Genomic DNA, 19104 nt, shown 5'->3' with positions numbered 1-19104 from the left:
CTGAAAAAGCAAAAAAATTAAAAAAAAAAAAAAAAAAAAGTAGTTGCCGCTTATTAGTTGCAGGTGGTGGTGAAACAGTTGCAAAAACCATTTCATTGCTGTTTCATTGTGAAACAGCAAGCAGAAACAGCATAGGTTTTTATATTCCCCACCATGCCCCATTGAGGTAAGCTTCTCAACAGTCTTCACATTTTTCTCAAATTATAGGCAGGACTGAATATGTTAAATGACACATTGTTAAGAACACCTGCACCACTCTTGCCTACAAATGTTTGTACTGGTGCTACTATCAACAGAGCTGACCCTTTCCCCCACATTAATGCATCAAGCAAGAAATGGAGAATGTCCTTGGTGGTGTAGGGGGGAAATGGAAGCCGGAAGGGACAGTAGGGATTAATTTTGGGGCATCTTTCCTAGACAGTTTGCTGGCTGTCCTAAAAGATGGCAGTTAGCAGAGTGCTGTAAGGCAGTGTTGGAGCTTGGCTCTTTAGCTATCAAGCTGGGCTTTTTAATTGGAGCTGGAGGATGCACTGCTAGTTGACCTTCCTCCTGGCAACCACCTTTTTTCCATTCTTACTGCTGGATCATGGTGGGTAGGAGGAAAGGCAGAAATGAGGGAACGAAAAGCAGAGAAGGGCTAAATTGGATCATTTCAATGCACATAGTAGGCTGGTATAAGACTCACTGTAGGGAAGTGAGAGATTGTGAGTGCACAAGAGAGTGCTTTCCTGTCTGAAAACAGCATGGCTGCAATAACGGTAATGTTTTTATTGCCACATATTAAAGCATTGTGAACAGAGGAAAATCAGGGAGCTCTCAAGGGAAGGAGGAAAACTATGGGAGCCAAGTGAAAAATAAGAGAAAATGGAAAATAAAGAACTGGAAAGTTAAATTCCACCTTTCCAATGGAAAGGGGAAATAATGACAGTCACTCCAGGGAAGATAGAGGAAATGAGAAGATGAGGAGCAAAGGACCAAGCGTCCTGAGATGTGCTTGAGAGTGCGAGGGAATCAGCCAGCCATCAGTCTCCTAGGGAAAAGGTGGAAGGAAAACCTTCCTTTAAAAAGTCTGGGGTCGCAAGTTTGACATTGCTTTTCCACTTCTTGGTTTTGCTAACAGCTAGTAATTTCAGGAAGTTCTGGAAGCTTCTTCGAGATGAATGACCTGAAATGCAGCATTGATTGAGCTGCCCAGCTACTGTCTTTCCCTTACCATAAACCAGACCCTCGGGTGGTATGAATTAGCGTAGTATCTGAAGCTAACACAGTCTGCACTAGTTCAGTGGCTTTCGATATTTTTTTCATTTGCAGACCCCTAAATTGTTTTTGAATGGAGATGCAGACCCCTTTGAATTGTAAGTGTAGGTATTCACGTGATTTTGATTGATTATAGTTGTCTTTTGTGGACCCCTTAGATACAGTCTGCAGACTCCTAGGGGGTCCACGGACCACAGATTGAAAGCCACTGCATTAGCTAACCATCTGGCCCAGCATATCGCTGTATTTATTGTTGTGTCTCTGCAGCCTGTTGCAGCTTTCTCAGGTTAGGCCATGTGTCTGACCCCCTCATCTCCCACCTGCCTGAGCCCACCTTAGTATCTGCTGGTTTGCTTTTACCACCTGTTACATTTTACTCTAACTCTGAGGTAAGCTGAAGAAGGTTGACAGGCTTCAGTTCATTTCCAGAGGTTTGATTACAGATATCTTAATAACAATATTTTATAGCTTTCTTGAGCTTATAACACATTGAGCACTCAACCTTATTTGTAGGATATTCTCAGCTACCTGTATTTATCTGTACAGCAAATATAAAAGGCAATTCTGAATACTACAGTTCTTTATACAAAAGGCAGTTGTTAGAAGAATAAACATTATGTGGCATTACTGGACACTTCTCAACGTCTGTATAAATAAGATATATAGAAAGCTGTGGTAAATATTGTTTTAATACGTATTTTAATACACATAGGGTAGTGCAGATTTTCTGTTTTGTGTATGACTTCTAATTGCTCTTGACTTAAATCATGAATTAGCAAACAAGCAGTTGTGCAGATGCAGCATTCTCAGGAGCTGGCTATAAATAGTTCTTTAAAGGTATGTTTAAGGTTAGCAGAGACTATATTTAATGTTTTACTTGAATAGATTGCTGTTTTCACTAGCCAGATGTGACTTCTTTTCCCGTTTGGCACAAGATTTAATGTGGAGCATCTTGGATATGAGATGCTGAAACCTTTAACTATCTATGTTTGTTTTTGCAATGTTCTGTTACCGCCACAGGGTCAGTTTTATCTAAGAAGACAGCCAACTTCTGATTCAGGTTGCTTATTAGCAATATATATTTTGGCTTTATATGGCTGTCATTATGATATTCTAATAATAATGGGAATGACTGTGTAGTTGCAAAGCACAGACAGGAAAATCTTCTGGAACAAAATTACAGCGCAGTTGAGAGCAGAGGCTTGTATAGCAGAAAACCCATAAAGTCTGTGGTATGTTATAAACTAGGGTTGGGTATTACCAGAGTACTGGAAAGCAAGCCTTGTTGTTGCTCACTTCCTGTTTTTTGCCATATCATAGTAACTCTTTCAGAAAGAGGGAGAACAACTGCTATCCGTAACATGGGCAATCAGGCTATTGAAAATGTATTGCTATAATATAAAAGGGCTTTTTACATCACTCCAAATTCTACTCCTTTAATTCTATGCTTGTTGCTCCCCCAAATGTGTAAGTCGTTGTGTAATTGGAAGAAAGCTGCCTTTCAGCTCCAGTGAGTGAGTTCTCAGGTATTTACTTGCCTCAGAGGGGCATTACAAGAATAAATTCAGAAACCCGTGGGATGAACTAAAATACGGTGGTGGCGGAAGTCTGATAATTAGGCAAGCTTCTGTTGTTGCTGAGTTGTTATTTCTTTGTTATTATTATTACTTTGTTGCTATTTATTTTTTTACTCTCTCATTCCCCTTCTATTTAATTTGTCTTTTTTTTCTCTCCTTCCGTCCCATGCTACCCAGTATCATAATTCTGCTACTCTCTCTGTATGGTCTGGTGGGAGTGGAGAGAGAAAACTAGCTGTGAATGTCCCAAGTTCACGGTCCTGTCCATGCCAGAAAAGCACTCTTTGCAGGCATTATAGCTCTGTTTGGAAAGAATTCCCACATACCAGGGACCACTGGACATTCAGCGGTGATGCTGTTCTGCATGGCATTTCAGCTTCTCTACTTGCCAGTTACCGTTTCACATACTTAAAATACTGTGTCTTGAGCATTCAGATCTGGATGCCTAAAATTAGAATTTTAAATCCTAATTCAACACGTGAAAGTTCCAACCAAGTCAGTGGCAGTTTCAGAAGCTCCGCATCTTAAAAAAGGTGTAGGCACCTTTGATTTGGGTGCCAATGTCCGTACTGACGTAGGAGTTCAGCTTTAACCACCTAAGTGTGAAAGGCCAAATTTTTCACAATATCTATAGTTTAGTAAAATGCCAGGATTTCTTTTCATAATCTGCATAATGCGATGTGAATAACGCCCTGATCCATATCCCACTAAAGACTGTTTAAAGTTGTGAGTGCCTAAGGGATGCAATGTTTTCTCTCAGAATGTCATTTGATACTCAGCAGACTGCTCCTTAAGAGTTTCTGAATTAACGTGGTCTGTAGTGACCATACATGTTCATTGAACCGTGTCTCTGCCAGCAGTTTTCCATATAAACAATTGTGAAAGTTCCTGGGAAGGGTAAGATGAAGAATTTGGTTTTTCATGGTTTCACGTAAATCCATGCCAGCTTCACTCCTGCAGCTTTGGAACAGTTCATCCTTCCCTTATATAAATATTTTTATAAATGTTTGAATCCAAAAATAAATACAGTAATCATAGGGGAAGAAATAAAGTAAGCAAAAGACATTGGGATTACATTCTTCTCTCACTTGCACCAATATGAATCCTGAGAAACTCTGTAGATTTCATTGGAGATACTCTGGGTTTCTGCTGCTGTAAACAGAAGCAGAATTTAGCCCCTTATCTCCAAGTTGGAGGATAACCAACATTAACACACGCACTCTTAAAACTGGAGTTTTACAAGTGACCTAGGTGTGCCCTAAGAAACAGATACAGTGGTCACATCCTGAAGTTTATACTCAAGACTTATTCTTCAGACTGTTCTTGGGCAAAATTCACACTGAAATGAAAAGAATAAGAAAAAAGGTTGTAGTTTGAAGAAATGTCCAGTTTGCTAAAACGACTTCTCTGTAGAAACAAGCAGGCTCTGTAGTCAGTATATTGAAAGATGGATTTGAACATCCTCTTCTCACCCATGTGCATAGGTTTAATGTTTTTTGGGGTGTGGTTTTTTTTTTTTTTGAGTAACACTGCTTTTTCTTTTGACCAGATGAACGTGAGGCAGTTCAGAAGAAGACTTTCACGAAGTGGGTTAATTCGCATTTGGCACGTGTATCATGCAGAATTACGGATTTATACACTGACCTTCGCGATGGACGGATGCTTATCAAACTGCTGGAAGTTCTTTCAGGAGAGAGACTTGTAAGTTCTATTTATTGATATTCACTGGGTTCCCTTTTTGTCATTTTATTTTTAAAACAATAGGTGATATCCTAGCTCCACTGAAATCTGATAGAACTACCACTGACTTAATTCGTATTTCTAATAAACATTTGTAAATGTATTTCACTTAAGTAAGGGCCTGATCTAACTCCCATAGCAATACCTTTCTGTTGACTTCAATAGGAGTTGGCTGAGACTAAGGGTTCTAGCCCATCAAATGCTAAGTGCTTCCAGGAAATGGGTGGGCACCCTGAGCTTCTACTGAACTCAATGAAAGCACTCAAGGGTGGTGCATGGTTTTGGGGCTTCCTGTGTTTAGGAGCATATACAATATTTTAAATCTTATGGGACAAATTATCTCCTCATGGTTAATATGAGAATTTGCCATTACTACTGGGCCTGTGAAATGGTGTGTAATAAATAAAACCCTTGTTAACAACTGGTGCTACGTGACTATTAAAACTGTGTTTGTAGGAATGATGAGAGATCACTTCCCACCCCCCCCAGTTTAAATAAACAGTGGCCCAGCTCTTGCATGTCTATTTTAAAAAAAAAAAATCATCTCCACGTACACATTTACTTGTGATGCGAGGTTATGTGAGGTTGCAACCGTGTAGTTGGATGTCATTAAATAGTCTGTAGTCTTGTTAATGGAAGCTTATGACTTCATAGTTTCATAGTTTGTAGGGTTGGACTTAAGACCCTGTGTATACCCTTACATGTTGTGTTAGTACTGTAAAGCAAGAAATAAGCATTTCCAAATGTAGCTTTGATGGTAAGTAAACCCTGAGGTCTGATCCTTTATTAGAATGTCCACACCTGGATAAATTTCATCTTAAAAGATTACTTTTCCTTTTATTAACTAACAAAATTTTTTAAAAAGGTGACACGACTCTTCTTTTGCAGTTCCTGGGTTTTGTAGTACTGTTTGGGGAATGTTGTCTCTTGACTGTTGCAAGTTTGTTTTTTTGGATAGGGTAAGAGAAAAATCTAATAAATAAATGTAAATAAATAGATCAGCATTTGTACTGAGGTACCATGCTTGGAATTCAATATATTTAGCTTATGTATTTCCTATATTTTGATTAAAATACATTTCTCTGGGATCAGTAACGTATCCTTGTGTGGTGTTAACGTTTGATGTATTCAATGCAAACGAAGTTTAGACCAGATTCTGCTTTTAGCTTTTAAGGAGTGAACCTGAGATCAAAGTTAGCCGTTACTGTAAATTCGAGACTGTTATTTTAGGGATCAAAACTGCAAACTCTTTAACAAAGTTTCATCTCTATCTCAGTTAAATATTCATGTTTACCTGCTATGAATTGAGTTTTGGAGTCCTGTTTACCTTATCTGTGGGGAAACTCAGTCAAGTCATGCGATTTCATTTATGTCATTTGTTTATTATTTTTCACACCAGGGTTTGAAAAATGTATCCTGTATTCAAATAGGACACTTAATTATATTGAGGATGGTGTTACAAAACCAGCAGTAGCCTCATAATGAGAATACAGTCATGTCACCGTTAAAATATCACAGTGGTGTTTGGCAACACTGCTGCGAATTCTTTTTAACCTCATTATCTCAGCTTTATAATGTGACTACAGGAATATTTGCTTAAACGATACATTCTAGCACATCTTCTATAGCAAACAGGAATCTGTAGAATGTAATTCACTATTCCTTTAGGCAGTTATGCCAGTTATGGAAAATATATTTCTAGGATCAGCATGTACCATTTACTTGCTGAAGTTCTACGACATCTTCAAATGCTGCTCTTCATAATTTGTAAATGCTGTATACTCAGTGCTGTATCAGCACAGATACCTGGGCAGCCTCTTCTCCAGGAAAGCTGATAGTCCTAGCAAGCCAAGGCTGTTGGGATAATCGAAAGCTATCCTTGATTATTTTCTTTTAAATATGCTTTTTATATTGATTCAATAAAATATACTCATGTTGCAAATTCTGTCTATGCTTGAGCAGTTCTTTTAACATTGTATAGACAAATAAACAGTTAAGCATCTTAAAACACCTCACATTTTGGATGTCCCAACTGATTTATCCAAAAGGGTTGAGAACCCTCTCTCTGCAAAATAGAAACATTTAGCACGTCTCTCCATTTGGAAAACTCAAAATGAATTTAACAATTGGTGTTAGCTTGAAAATTCAACAATTGTTCTGGGAGGAGCATAAACACCCACAAATCTCCTTCAGATCCTTGCATAGCACACTCTTCCCTTCTCTCCCGCAACTCTGCATTTGGCCGGTGTGCTGTGGGATGGGAGAGGCTTGGTAAGTGTGCCACCAGAACCATAAGGTTGGGAAATGCTGCATTATAGTTAATTTTTCTGTACGTTTGAAGGTAGTAATGATTGGTCTGTAGTTCTTGAGTTCACTTGGGACCCTTTTTAAAGACAAGTGCAACCTTCCATTCTTTATTAAAATCAATTTTCAGTCCTAGTTTTCATTCTAGTTCATATTACATCAAGTCTTAAACATGCCAAATTTTTAGAAGAAACAAGAAAACTTGCCATAATTCCACTGAACAAAGCAGGAAAGAATCTAGCCAGCATAAAAAAAACAGTAGTCATTTTGGTTTCATACACTGTTAACCAGCTTCTCCCAAACAGAAAAAATAAGATGAAGTATTGTTGTATAAAACAGCATTTAGTTCAATTCCGCTTTAACTAAATAAGAGTTCACTTATATCTTTATAATGGCTGTAAGCTTAAATGTCAAATCATTTAAGCAGATCTTCTGTGTTTATTTCTTTCATGTTGTTACAGGGTGTTGTCTCTCCCCATCTTGCTCGGCAACTCTCCTGCCATGCCTTTGATGGGAGAAAATTGATAAATTAATCCCGAGTGAGTTACAAATCAGGTGGCCTTTGTGTGCATAGTTGTTTCTCTTATTAGTTTTTTCTAGACCAGGCAACAAATAACTGAGAAACAGAAGTAACCAAAACTATCCCCATCGCTGGGGAACCTGACCGTGTTGGGGCTCGCCCCTCCTTTACTAATTTGCCTTTTCAGGTGGGTTGGGTCTCGTTCCCTGGACCATCTTCGCTGCAGCCAGCCACCATGGTAAGTAGAATCCCATCTCTCACCTCCCCCGTGTGGTGGAGCTCCGTCGTAATTAGTTCTATGTTTGGTGCCCTCCAGGTCAGGGCTCTCTCCCATCCCTCACTGTCCTCTTGCTCCCTCTCTCTCAGTACCTTCTGAGGCCAGTCATCTTTTCTCAGCTGTCCATTCTTATTGCTGCCATCCCTCACCTCCATGTCATAATCCTTAACTCTATGCTGGTATGTAATCCTCACAGCCAGTTATCCTTAACTGCTGTCCTTTCCCACCCTTGAACCTCCATGGGGGGAGTGTGTGAGGGTCCCCACACCCCCCACCCTCCCTCGCATTCACATGCTGCCCACTCGAGTTCTGCGCTGTTGCTGCCCCCCTAGGCGCGGGCTTCTGCACTGCCGACAGCCCCACGCTCCCACCCAGCTGCAACCTGGCCCCCCCCACCTCTGCTTCCCAACCTGCTGCTCGGAGCCAGCTGGAGACAGGGGAAGCAGAGAAAATCCCCGTGGCTGCAGTAGCTGCAGCAGCAGCAGCCCCACCCATAAGCTGTGTGCTGGCTGGGCTGCACTATTCTACCCACGAGGGTGGGAGCAAGGCAGTAGGGTATGTTTGGGGCTGTGTGTACACGTGGGTGCCTGGCTCCCACCCTTGTGGGCAGAAGGGCTGGGCGGAGCGCAATTTGTTGGGGGGGCACCGTGGGCCAGATGCAAGTGCTTGGTGGGTCGAATCTGGCTCATGGGCCATATTTTGCGTGGCTTAGATCCATGATCTGTGAATTCAGTAACCTGCTGAACAATGGGTGGGTGGAGCAGAAAGCAGCCATTTATTCTTGGCCCAGTCAGTGGGTGAAATGAACTCTGGCCTGATTCTGGTGTAGTGGTTGTAATAGTATAAATCAGAAGTAGCTCCTGAGAAGCCAGTGAAGTGGGACAGGTGTTTCAGCACCAGTGCAGGTATAAGCAAAGGGCAAATCATTTAGTGCTAGTATAATTCTTTCTCTCTTGGCCATAGAATAGTAGCTAAACGGTGTTCTACAGATTCCTTTGCCATGAATATTCTTTGGTTTTAAAATAGTCAAAAATAGAATTCAGTTAATTTTTTTTTAAAAACAAAAATGCACCACTTGAAAGGACTCTCAGGCAAAAAATCATCCTCTGCAGTGAAGAAAGTGAGTCTTCCAGTATGGGGAATAGTTGGGGAAGAGCACGAGCAACTTGGACGTGTAAACTACTGGCCTACCCACTTTGTCCAGGTAGCATGGACTAAAGATGGCACTGAACAAGAGCGGGTGCACTCACTTGCTTCTGAGTGCTCTTACCTTAAGATGCCTCCAAACAAGAGGTATATGAGTCTGGGTGGCATTGCTTTAGAATGGCGCCCTTATGTTACCATTGGCTGTGTCAGGGTCTTGGCTTTTGTCAAGGGAAGATGTTGTTTTAACTGCTTTGAAGTTTCTAAATAAGTGGTTTTTTTGGTCAGGTTGCCCCAATTTCACTAGTGGTTTATTGGAGCATACCTCAACCTGTAAAATCTCTTGAATGATCTAGATCGGTGTTTTTCCAACCTATTTTTCTTGTGTGGACCCCTAAAAAATTTCAAATGGAGGTGCAGACCCCTTTGAATTGTAAGTGTGAGTATTCACGTACTTGTGATTGAACATCATAATCTTTTGTGGACCCCTTAGATATAGTCTGCAAACCCCCATGGGACCACAGTTGAAAACCACTGATCTAGATTAATAGTTTTTAAGGTTAGAAGGGGGAGTCATTGTGACTGCATAGTTTTTAGTACTTACATGACTGGGGGCAAAGCACCTGCCTCAGTGAATTCCATATCAAGACCATGACTGCTGTGTGAGCTAGAGCATGTTTTTAGAAAGACATCTAGTCTTCATCTTAAAGACTGTATAAAGAAGAATTCACAACCTTGCAAAGTAAATCTGTTTCAATGGTTTATTAGTCCCATTATTAAAAATATCTGCCTTTTAGCTTCTGACTTCTGGATCAAACTGTCCCTTTTCCTTCTAGAATAAGGAAACCTCTGTTATCAGAAACCTCTTTCTCCTGAAAGTCCTTGCAGATTGTGATCAGTCACCTCTTAATCTTCCCACAGATCAACTCAGTGGACTGAATTTTTCCTCCTTCTCTGTAAGACTTGTTTTCCATACTTCAAAACATTCTTGTAAACCTTTTCAGGACCCGTTCCAATTTTGCAGCATCCTTTATGAATTGTGAATGCCAGAACTAAACGCAGTATTCCGGTGTTAGTATTACTAATGCCACATCCAGAGGTAATATCACCCCCTTTCTCCTACTTGATCCTCCTCTGCTTATATATCCAAGGATTGTGTTTCCCTCTTAGCGACAGCACTGCACCGAGAGTTCATGTTCCATTGGTTATCTGCCATTAACCCAAATACCTTTTCAGGGGCACTGCATTCCAGGACACCGACTGTCATTTTGTAAGTGTGACCTATGTTCTTTGCTCCATTTAGCTGGGTTGAAAGGCATGTTTTTAAAATGAGTTAATCTTAGCAAAAAAAAATTGGCATTGTCCAGGTATCCTGCCTGCCCACATCATTATTTACCACTTGCCTGTATTTTTGTCTATGCAAATTTTGCATATAATTATATTATATTATTTTTTTCTTCCACATCATTGATAGAGAAATTGGTTTAGGAGCATTAGGCTGAGGGCACACCTCTATGGGACACTAGTATGTGGAGGACATTTCCACGTTTACAATTACTTTTAGAGAGCAAACAATCAACTTTTAATTAGTTTGATTGAGTGATGGTCATTTTTGCTGGAAAACATCAGGGCTAAGAAAAATGTAACCCAGATATCTTATATTGACATGGTTGTCTTTACCAACCTAATTGTACTCCCATCAAAAATATTGACAAGTTTGTTTGACAAGACCTATTTTCCATAAAAACCACATATATTAATGTACTGTCATTTTTAATTTCTTGCTGAGTGTATTTCATTGCTCTTTCCATGATTTGCCTTGGATCAGTTTCTCGCTAACCAGTCTATATTCGCCTAGGTCATCCCAGTAACTCACTTTTTAAATATTGGTTCAACTTTCCTGGATTCCAGGACTTCTTAAACATCACCCTTAATAGTGCAGAGTAGGACTGTGTGAGGCTTTGAACCGTGCTTCAGATCCGGAGAAGCTTCGGATGCTTCGGTGTTTGAAGCTGCATGTCCGGATCAAAGCACTGGCTTTGTTAGGCTTCCCTAAGCGGTTTGGAGCTTCCAAAGTGCTTCGGAAAAGCTTCAGAGCCGTTTTGGAGATCCGGCCGTAGGGTATAATGGGGAATCAATTAAATAACTATAACTTTGTAGTTTTTTGTCTGATTTGGATGAAGTTTCAGGGGTGGTAGACTCTGCTGAGAGCACAAACCCTGCAAGGGTTTGGGGGGAACTAAACCCCAAATTCTTGAAAGCAAAACTCCTGTCATGTCTATATGTTACAGTGCAGGGGTGGTGGCCCCTGGTGAGGCCATAAAGCCTGCCAAGTTTCAAGAAGACTGGTGCAGGGGTTTGGGGGGAACTGCACCTGAAGCTGCCGGACAGGCAAAACTCGTGACACAGATGACCCTGTGTGTGGTAAGGTGCATCGGGCTGAAAACTGCAGGGATGGTGGCCCCTGATCAGGCCATGAAGCCTGCTGAGTTTCAAGGAGATAAGTGCAGGTGTTTGGGGATAACTGCACATCAAGCTGAGAACAAACAAAACTTGTGACATGGGTGACACACTGTGTGCGTTAAGGCACAGCAGGGTGAAAGCTGCAGGGATAGTAGCCCCTGCTATGGCCATGAAGCCTGCCAGCTGTTGCGGAAATAGGTGCAGGGGGGTTCTGGGGCCCTGCACCTCTGGCTGCTGACAGGCAAAACTTGTGATATGGGTGCTGTGCAACTGTCTGTTGGGGGTGGGGGGGGAACTACTGCAGGCCTGGCTGCTAAGCTACTGTGTTACCAGTTACCAGTCAATCATGATTCACTCAGGGACCAACTCAATACTCAGTTGCTAGCTAATGAAGCCAGTTAATTAACATCAATTAACACATACAAAACCAGAGACCAAGGAGAGGAAATAATGAATACAGACAATCAACAGCCCTAAGACAGAGACAGTCAGTTGCACAAGCACCCATGTCACGAGTTTTGCCTGTCAGCAGCTAGGGGTGCAGGGCCCCAGAACCCCCCTGCACTCATCTCTTCAACAGCTGGCAGGCTTAGTGGCCTCAACAGGGGCCACCACCCCTGCAGCTGTCACCCTGGTGCGCCGTAACACACACAGTGTCACCCATGTCATGAGTTTTGCCTGTCCACAGCTTGAGGTGCAGTTCCCCCCAAACCCCTACACTTATCTCCTTGAAATTTGGCATGCTTTGTAGCCTGAGCAGGGGCCATCATCCATGCAGTTTTCACCCCCCGTGGTGTAACACATAGATGTGACATGAGGTTTGATTTCAAGAATTTGCGGTGCAGTTCCTCCCCAAACCCCTGCACCGATCTTCTTGAAACTTGACAGGCTTTATGCTTTCAGCAAAGGCTATGACTTCTGCAAGCTTCACCCAAGTAAGAGACAAAACAACAAAGTTATAGATATTTCATTGATTCCCCATTATACCCTATGGCCAGATCGCCGAGGCGGCTCCAAAGCTTCCGAGCCACTTCAGCCAGATTGAAGCAGAAACCCGGTCCGGAGCTCCGGATCGGATCCCTGGCATCCAAAGCAGCCGGATCCAAAGTCGGATCGAACAGGTGCCTAGTTGCACAGGCCTAATGCAGAGCTCTGCTTGGCGAATTTTTTTACTTTTGTGAGTGCAAGTTATCTGGTCCTGAAGATCTTAAGCAATTAACCTGAATAGTTGCTGTGTAACAGCCTCGCTTGTTGCTGTTGTAATTGAGAGGATTTCACTATAAGATATGAATACATCATCCTGCATCATTAATGATTATAAGTGTCATTTTGAGGCATCTAATAAAAAGTGTAGTCAGGTGTAGTCAGGGTCAGTGTGGCACTGTGATGTTTGCCTTTTCAGTGGATCCACCTGGTACTCTGGGTCCAATTTACTACATGTTATCTTGTATTTCACAAAATCTTTGTGTTTTGAAGGCAAATCTTGCCTATAATTTGGTGTCTTGGAAGGTTGTTTCCCTGTTTTTTTGTTTTTTGTTTTTAATTCTCCGGCTATGTATTCATGTGCACTTTGGAAGTAGACAGTCTCTCAGGAACTCATTAAAATACCATTAGTGAATGCATGTTAACTCTTGGGTGCCTGGTTTTTAAGAGTGTCTGATGCAAGTAGCCAAGGGCGCTAATAGATGCAGGGGGAAAAAAACAAACTAAAACATCACTTTACTGGAACAGGAAGTGCATTAGTTTGACCCAGCTCCCCAGCATCTGTATGGATTAGGCACAAGGCTTTTAGGTGCTTCAGTGGGGCTTTTTGGTGCCTTTATCTGATTCAGTCAGCTATTAGATAAAAGTGCCAAAAAGCCCCACTGAAGCACCTGATGATGTATACAGACGTTGGGTGAGCCGGGTCAGACTAATGCAGTTCCTCTTCTGGGCATGTACTATGCTTGGCATGAGAGCACACCAAGCTTTAAAATGTCATTTTGCAGGGGGGAGCGGGTTGATGAATTACTTTCAACTTATTTTCCTCTCGTTATATTGAGACATTAGAGCTCAGTCTAGCTACCACTTAGGTCAGTGACAAGACTGCCATTGATGTGAATGAATTTCTCTTGGACAGCATCAGCATAGCAATGGTATTCTTTTTGTATGAATACCCCAGTAATCTTCAGGTACCTTGTATAAGCTATAAATATAGCATTTGGGAAGTGAGTTTTACTTACATTTTTACTTGCACCGTGCCCTAGAAAGGATATGCCCTTCTGTTTTTGGGTCCAAAGCTCAAAGCAAAAAGCTAGAGTAAATCACGTTGTGGCAGCTGTGGACAAACAAACAGGCTGCACATTTGAAAATATGAGAGAAGCCTGTGGGGCATTGAGAGGCAGGCATGTGAAAAAGGGACAGATACCTCCCCCAATCTAAATTTGCAACTGCTGGGGCAGGGCTAAGCTGCTTTTGAAGGCATGTCATGTGCTAACAGCTTTTTAAAAATTGGGACAGCTTGACTTGCCACAGGCTAACTCATTCAGGTGTCCATACTGTCAGAGTACAAATGCTTACTGGGGCCTCTTGCACAGCCAGAGTGCTATAAATTGGTTGTACTGTACCTGCAAATCCAGTTCCTGGAAGTGTATACAATTGACCAGATTTAATGCTGACTTTCTTTTCCTTGTTACCGTGCCTGCCCCCACAGAAGAACTTGTGGTCTCCCAAATCTGGAAGTGAAACTAGTGAGTGCTGAGACATTAGTGTCCTGAAGGATATCTTTCTAGCAAAGTGTTTAGCGCATATGACAGTTGTATTTCAAACCAGTGTTCCTAGGAAACATAATATACTTCTGGCTGAAACTTTCTGTCCCTTTGAGTACACTCTGAAGAAAGGATTTTGCTCAAACTATTTCACTGGCCAGTTCACTGACTAAATTAAAAAAAAAACTTGTGTTGATTAGTGTTTTGGTGGAGGGGTTGAAGTGATGTTCTGTCAAGCACTGGATGAGTTTTCCAGGTGTAACATTTATCCACAGCACCGACTTTTACATGATGTTAATGTATTCATGGCTTTTCCCATTTACACTGGGTCTTGGTAAAAAAATGTATTACCCTTATATTGCTGGCTTCATTTTTTTTTCCTATGAAGAAATGTATTCTGATATTTTCATAATCTGCCTTACTCTAAGTAGCTTAAACAGTTGTGAAATTTTTGTTTTCATGGTGTGTCATTGGTTCATTTAGGACCCAAATTATAGCTGTGTTTTAAAGTGGTTATGTGTTTGCAGATGTCATCCAGATTTTGAACCATTTCTCATTGTGCGTATTTGCTGCTATAATTGCTTATTTAATGTGTTATTCCACTGAAGCAAATAGCGATTTTAAAAAATCCAGCATGTGTTTTAGAGAAAAGGTCATGTTAGTAAAAGGTAATAGGCATGTTATTCACTCTGCCTAGTCATCATTTATCTTTCACCTAGCAAATGAAGGTGTAGGACTGAAGTAAAAAGGGAGGGAAATGTTTTGATTATGAGTTAGAATGAAGTTTGCTTCGTTTCCTCCTCAAATGGCTGATCCTGTACTCAGTGAGGTCAATGACAAAATTCCATTGATTCAGTGCATCAGTCACCTAGTCCAGGGGTTGTCAATGGGGGGTACCCCCTGGGGGTACTTTGGAAGGTCTCAGGGGGTATGCAGGGGCAGGTGGGGATAGAACCCTGCCACCCCATGCTGCTGCCTCCCAGGAGCAGGGCTGGGTAAGAGCAGGGCCGCACAGACGCTGCGCTTCCACCACTTGCCATGGCCGTGCTCTGCATTTGGCTGCTCGCCACCCTCCCCCCCGGGGGGTTCATTTACTAAAAAGGGGGCTGCTGGGGGTACACTTATTAAAAAGGTTGAAACCCCCTGACCTAGTCAAATTAGTCTTCTGCTTCAGTCACACCTGGCTGTTGTAGCTAACAACAAGCTATCTCATTGCGTAAGCCAGTGGTTTTCAAACTTCCAGAAGTCACAGAACCCAACCTGTTCATGTCACTTCTTCTGCCGTGATCCCCGCCATCTCTGGCTCCACAGGCCATGTGAGCAGACAGAGCCAGACAACCTAGCCCGGCAATGGTGGTACACTGCCTTCTGGTCTGCTCCAGCGTTACCCCTAATCTTTGTGGAACCCCTGATGACGTATCGTGGAGCCCCAGGGCTCCACGGCGCAGTTTGAAAACCACTGATGTAACCAAATATTGCTGGCTACTTGCGGCTACAGTAGTTTTCTGAGCAGCCTGGATGCATGTTATGGGCACAGGGATGAATGTGAACTTTATTTTTTTTTAATATTTTTTTTTCCCAAGGAAAACAACTTAAAGAAACCAGGAAATCCAGTTTGTGTCTGGTTCTTTTTCCCTTCCCAAGGAAGATGTATTTTTGTTATAGAGAAAAGGGCTAAAATCAAATTCTGAGGTCAGAGACCTGGGACCTAAAGATAGTTTGCTCCTACATACCATGAGTTAAATTTTGTTTTCAGTGGTAAGTGTCATTTATAGAGAAAGCATATTATAATACCAGTGGCACATTTAGTGAGACTGAAGGAGGAAGCAACTTTTTTGCAGTTTCTCTAATATTGATTTCTATTGTCTTTGCTTTTCCTTGTAGCCCAAACCAACCAAGGGAAGGATGCGCATCCATTGTTTGGAAAATGTTGATAAGGCCCTTCAGTTTTTGAAAGAACAAAGAGTGCATCTAGAAAATATGGGATCCCATGATATTGTGGATGGGAATCACAGGCTGACTCTTGGCCTTATTTGGACCATTATTCTGAGATTCCAGGTAAAAACATTGTCTTTTGGTTCTATGTGTTTGTTCTGAGTGGGTCTTATTCCCTTTGTGACCAGAGTCCTGCTGAGAAATGCCAACTGCCCCCAGGTCCCACTGACTTCAGTAGGAATCAAGAGGGTTGAGCGTCCAGCAGGACATGCTAGTTTTGCATGATTGCATCCTTGCTGAAGTGCTGATCAGCAGCCTAAAGAGAATAAGTGAGTAGGAATTGTGAGACTACATTCTTTGTTCCTTGAATTAAGCAGTTGCTTTTTGATATGTAGGTAGATCCATAGCCCAAAGAATAGAATAAACCCTCTCACTTCCTTTTCCCTTGAGTTTTAATTTGCAAAATATAGGTACTTTCAGTTATGGCAAGTGGTTTGTAAAGATATCAAGAGCTCAGTCTTTACCAACAGTGCCCATATGTGAAAAGCTTATCTCGCTTGTTAAATAACCTTGAAAAGCAAATGAGGTTTTTAAAAATCTCACTATTTTAGCTTCTTGTAGCCTAACCTAAAACTTTGTACACACTGTGAAGGAGCGTTTCCAGTGCTTTAAGATAGACAATCATACCTATGTCAAATCCCATCTTCATGGAAGGGAATGTAATTTTCAAAATTAGGTGTCTTTCAAACTGTTCCAGATGGCCTGTATTAACATCTAGGAAGTAACATTTAAACTGGTATATTTCTTACTGTTTCCCCCCCATATAGTTTATATATTCCATATATGTACAGAAATGTGTGTGTATAATAAACTGCATGCAAAACTTGACAGTTGTGGTGCTGCTAAGTTATTTATTTTAAAGAATTGTCTTAAACTGACTTCCTACAGTACAAATTAGTAGGATATAACAAGACACGTTTACAGTAGTTTGCATGACCCTATGTGCTTATAGCTCAGTTACTTATGCCATAGCTTGATCCAAAAATAAATTAATTGTTTTCATTGTATTTTTTCTTCAAATAAGTATTGTATTCAAACCCCAAAATCTACTTATGGTAGATGCTTTATGTACAACGTATTGTAAATGTAGGTGTGTAAATGATACCACTGAAAGGTATGCAGAAGAAACACAATTAGCGTGCAGATCTGTGTGCTAAAAACTCTGAAGTAAAGCTGTTGGACATTTTGAAGTTTTAAGTGTTGGTAAGGTTGAGCCTTAGGCTGTAGGTGTGGAACCTGGGAACTGTCTGTAGAGAATAAGAGTCATAATAAAGTAGCGTGATTGATTAATGCCTGAATACTCTGACAGTACCTGGGGCCTTGGTTAGAAAAGGACTGGAAATCCTTACTGTAGAAACCTCTTAAGTGCAAATCATTCTTTGAATTTTATTACTGTTTTTTCTTTTTCTTAACATGAAAGAGCCTGGTCTAACTTCCACTGAGGTCAGTGCAAGTCTTGATGTTGACTTCAGTGGGAGTTGAATGATACAATACAAAACAAAATGTACTGCGATATAAACAGGAAATCTGAAGGGTTGTGTTTTTTCTTTTTAATTAAAATATTTTTGCTGCACTTTGTCTTGATGAAGCTAAAGACTGACAAGTTGTGCTTCTACCATTTATTTAAGTACAACTAAAAATACAGATTTCAAGAAACTTTGCTGTGTGACTGCTCAGGACAAGGATCAGGTTCTACTGAGCTGTGTCAAGGAACCTACACCTAAAACCTCCCCCTTAAAAGATTGAGTGCCTGGTATGAGTGCTGTGCGTCCTTAACTCCAACTGAAATAGCCAGCACATTGCAGAAGGCACAGAATGCCTTACAAGAGTGGGCCAGAACACTATATAAATCAAGGTTTAAAAATGGAATAGTGTGTTTAAGTTTCACCAGAAAGTACTTGTCCATAGACTTTAAAAAGAAAATGTTACAGTAATTTAAAGACAAAGAAAACTGTTCATGATGATCTTCCTTTGAAGTAAATGAACTTAAACTCAGGAAATGTTTTGTACTCTCCTGTTCTTCTGTTTTGCTGTTCTTTGTTTTCTCTTGCTGCTTCTGCTGTGATCTTAATTGCTTATATTTGTTTGAAAACTTAAGTACAGAACTGGCTCAGTACTGACATACTGTTCTGATTCAACCTGTTTTGTGACTCTTAGATCCAGGATATCAGTGTTGAAACTGAAGATAACAAAGAGAAGAAGTCTGCTAAAGATGCTTTGCTATTGTGGTGCCAGATGAAGACAGCTGGGTGAGTGTGGATTAAAAAATTACCTACATAGGGGTTTTCACTGAAATAATTCTGGATACATGCAAACATTCATCTTTTCTTCAGTCGCCCGACAGAAGTAAGTTGTCAAAAATCAACTGATTTCATACTAAAACTTATTTATAGGGCAGTACATTCCAATTTATGTAGGTCTCTATCATGGCTTCCATATGGTGGACATCTGAATCTGAGAATCCAAGAAGGGTACTAGGTCACCAGACTCTTGCTGTTCATATTGGGAGATAATGACCATATTCAGGGAACTGTGCAACCTCATTTGACCTTTTTTGCATGTGTGATTACCCTTATATTCAGTAACTAGCATCTTAACTGTTTGAGAATCTGGTGGAATTTGGATGAAATATAACATTGTTCAGATCTCTTGGACAGAATCGTGGTCTTATTTGTAATTCATTCAGTTGCTTTTTTGAGACTGCAAGAAAGATTCTGCTGTATATAATCTTTGGTTCCTGGTGGTGTTAATTTTGTTTTGGAAAGTACACAGGAATAGTTCTGTTTCCATTGAGTAAGATCAAAGCTCTCTTGGGAATAGCCATAACTTGAAAATGGATACAATCTTTTTGAGTTTATATATGTTTGTTGAATAGAATTTTTTTTTATTTTTTCCTTTAAAAACTTTTCTGAGGTTCTATCTTGAAAGAACAGAACAAATCAAAGGACTTTAGAAGTCTTAACAAATACTCTATTCCTTCAGATACAAAGCAGCCAGGAATTTAAGACACATTCTCTGCTTGTAAAAAGAAAAAAATGCAGGTTTTTAAAATTACATTTTTAAGATCCAAGTCTTGTTTTT

At 40.8% G+C, this 19104-nt stretch overlaps 1 protein-coding gene across 3 annotated transcripts in view; it reads left to right on the top strand.

The window, feature by feature from the left end:
- SPTBN1 (spectrin beta, non-erythrocytic 1) overlaps window positions 1-19104 on the top strand; it is a 261640-nt gene that overhangs the window by 153787 nt on the left and 88749 nt on the right. For all 3 annotated transcript variants that reach the window (XM_019508070.1, XM_019508054.1, XM_019508062.1), the window contains 3 exons: window positions 4384-4535; window positions 15913-16086; window positions 18181-18272. In XM_019508070.1, the coding sequence (XP_019363615.1) occupies window positions 4384-4535; window positions 15913-16086; window positions 18181-18272 (418 nt within the window). The remainder of the gene's footprint in view (window positions 1-4383; window positions 4536-15912; window positions 16087-18180; window positions 18273-19104) is intronic.

The sequence above is a fragment of the Gavialis gangeticus genome, unplaced genomic scaffold (genome assembly GCF_001723915.1).
Source record: "Gavialis gangeticus isolate Ggan-Ray unplaced genomic scaffold, GavGan_comp1, whole genome shotgun sequence".
Lineage (NCBI taxonomy): Eukaryota > Metazoa > Chordata > Crocodylia > Gavialidae > Gavialis > Gavialis gangeticus.
This window is presented reverse-complemented; position numbering and strand designations above follow the sequence as displayed.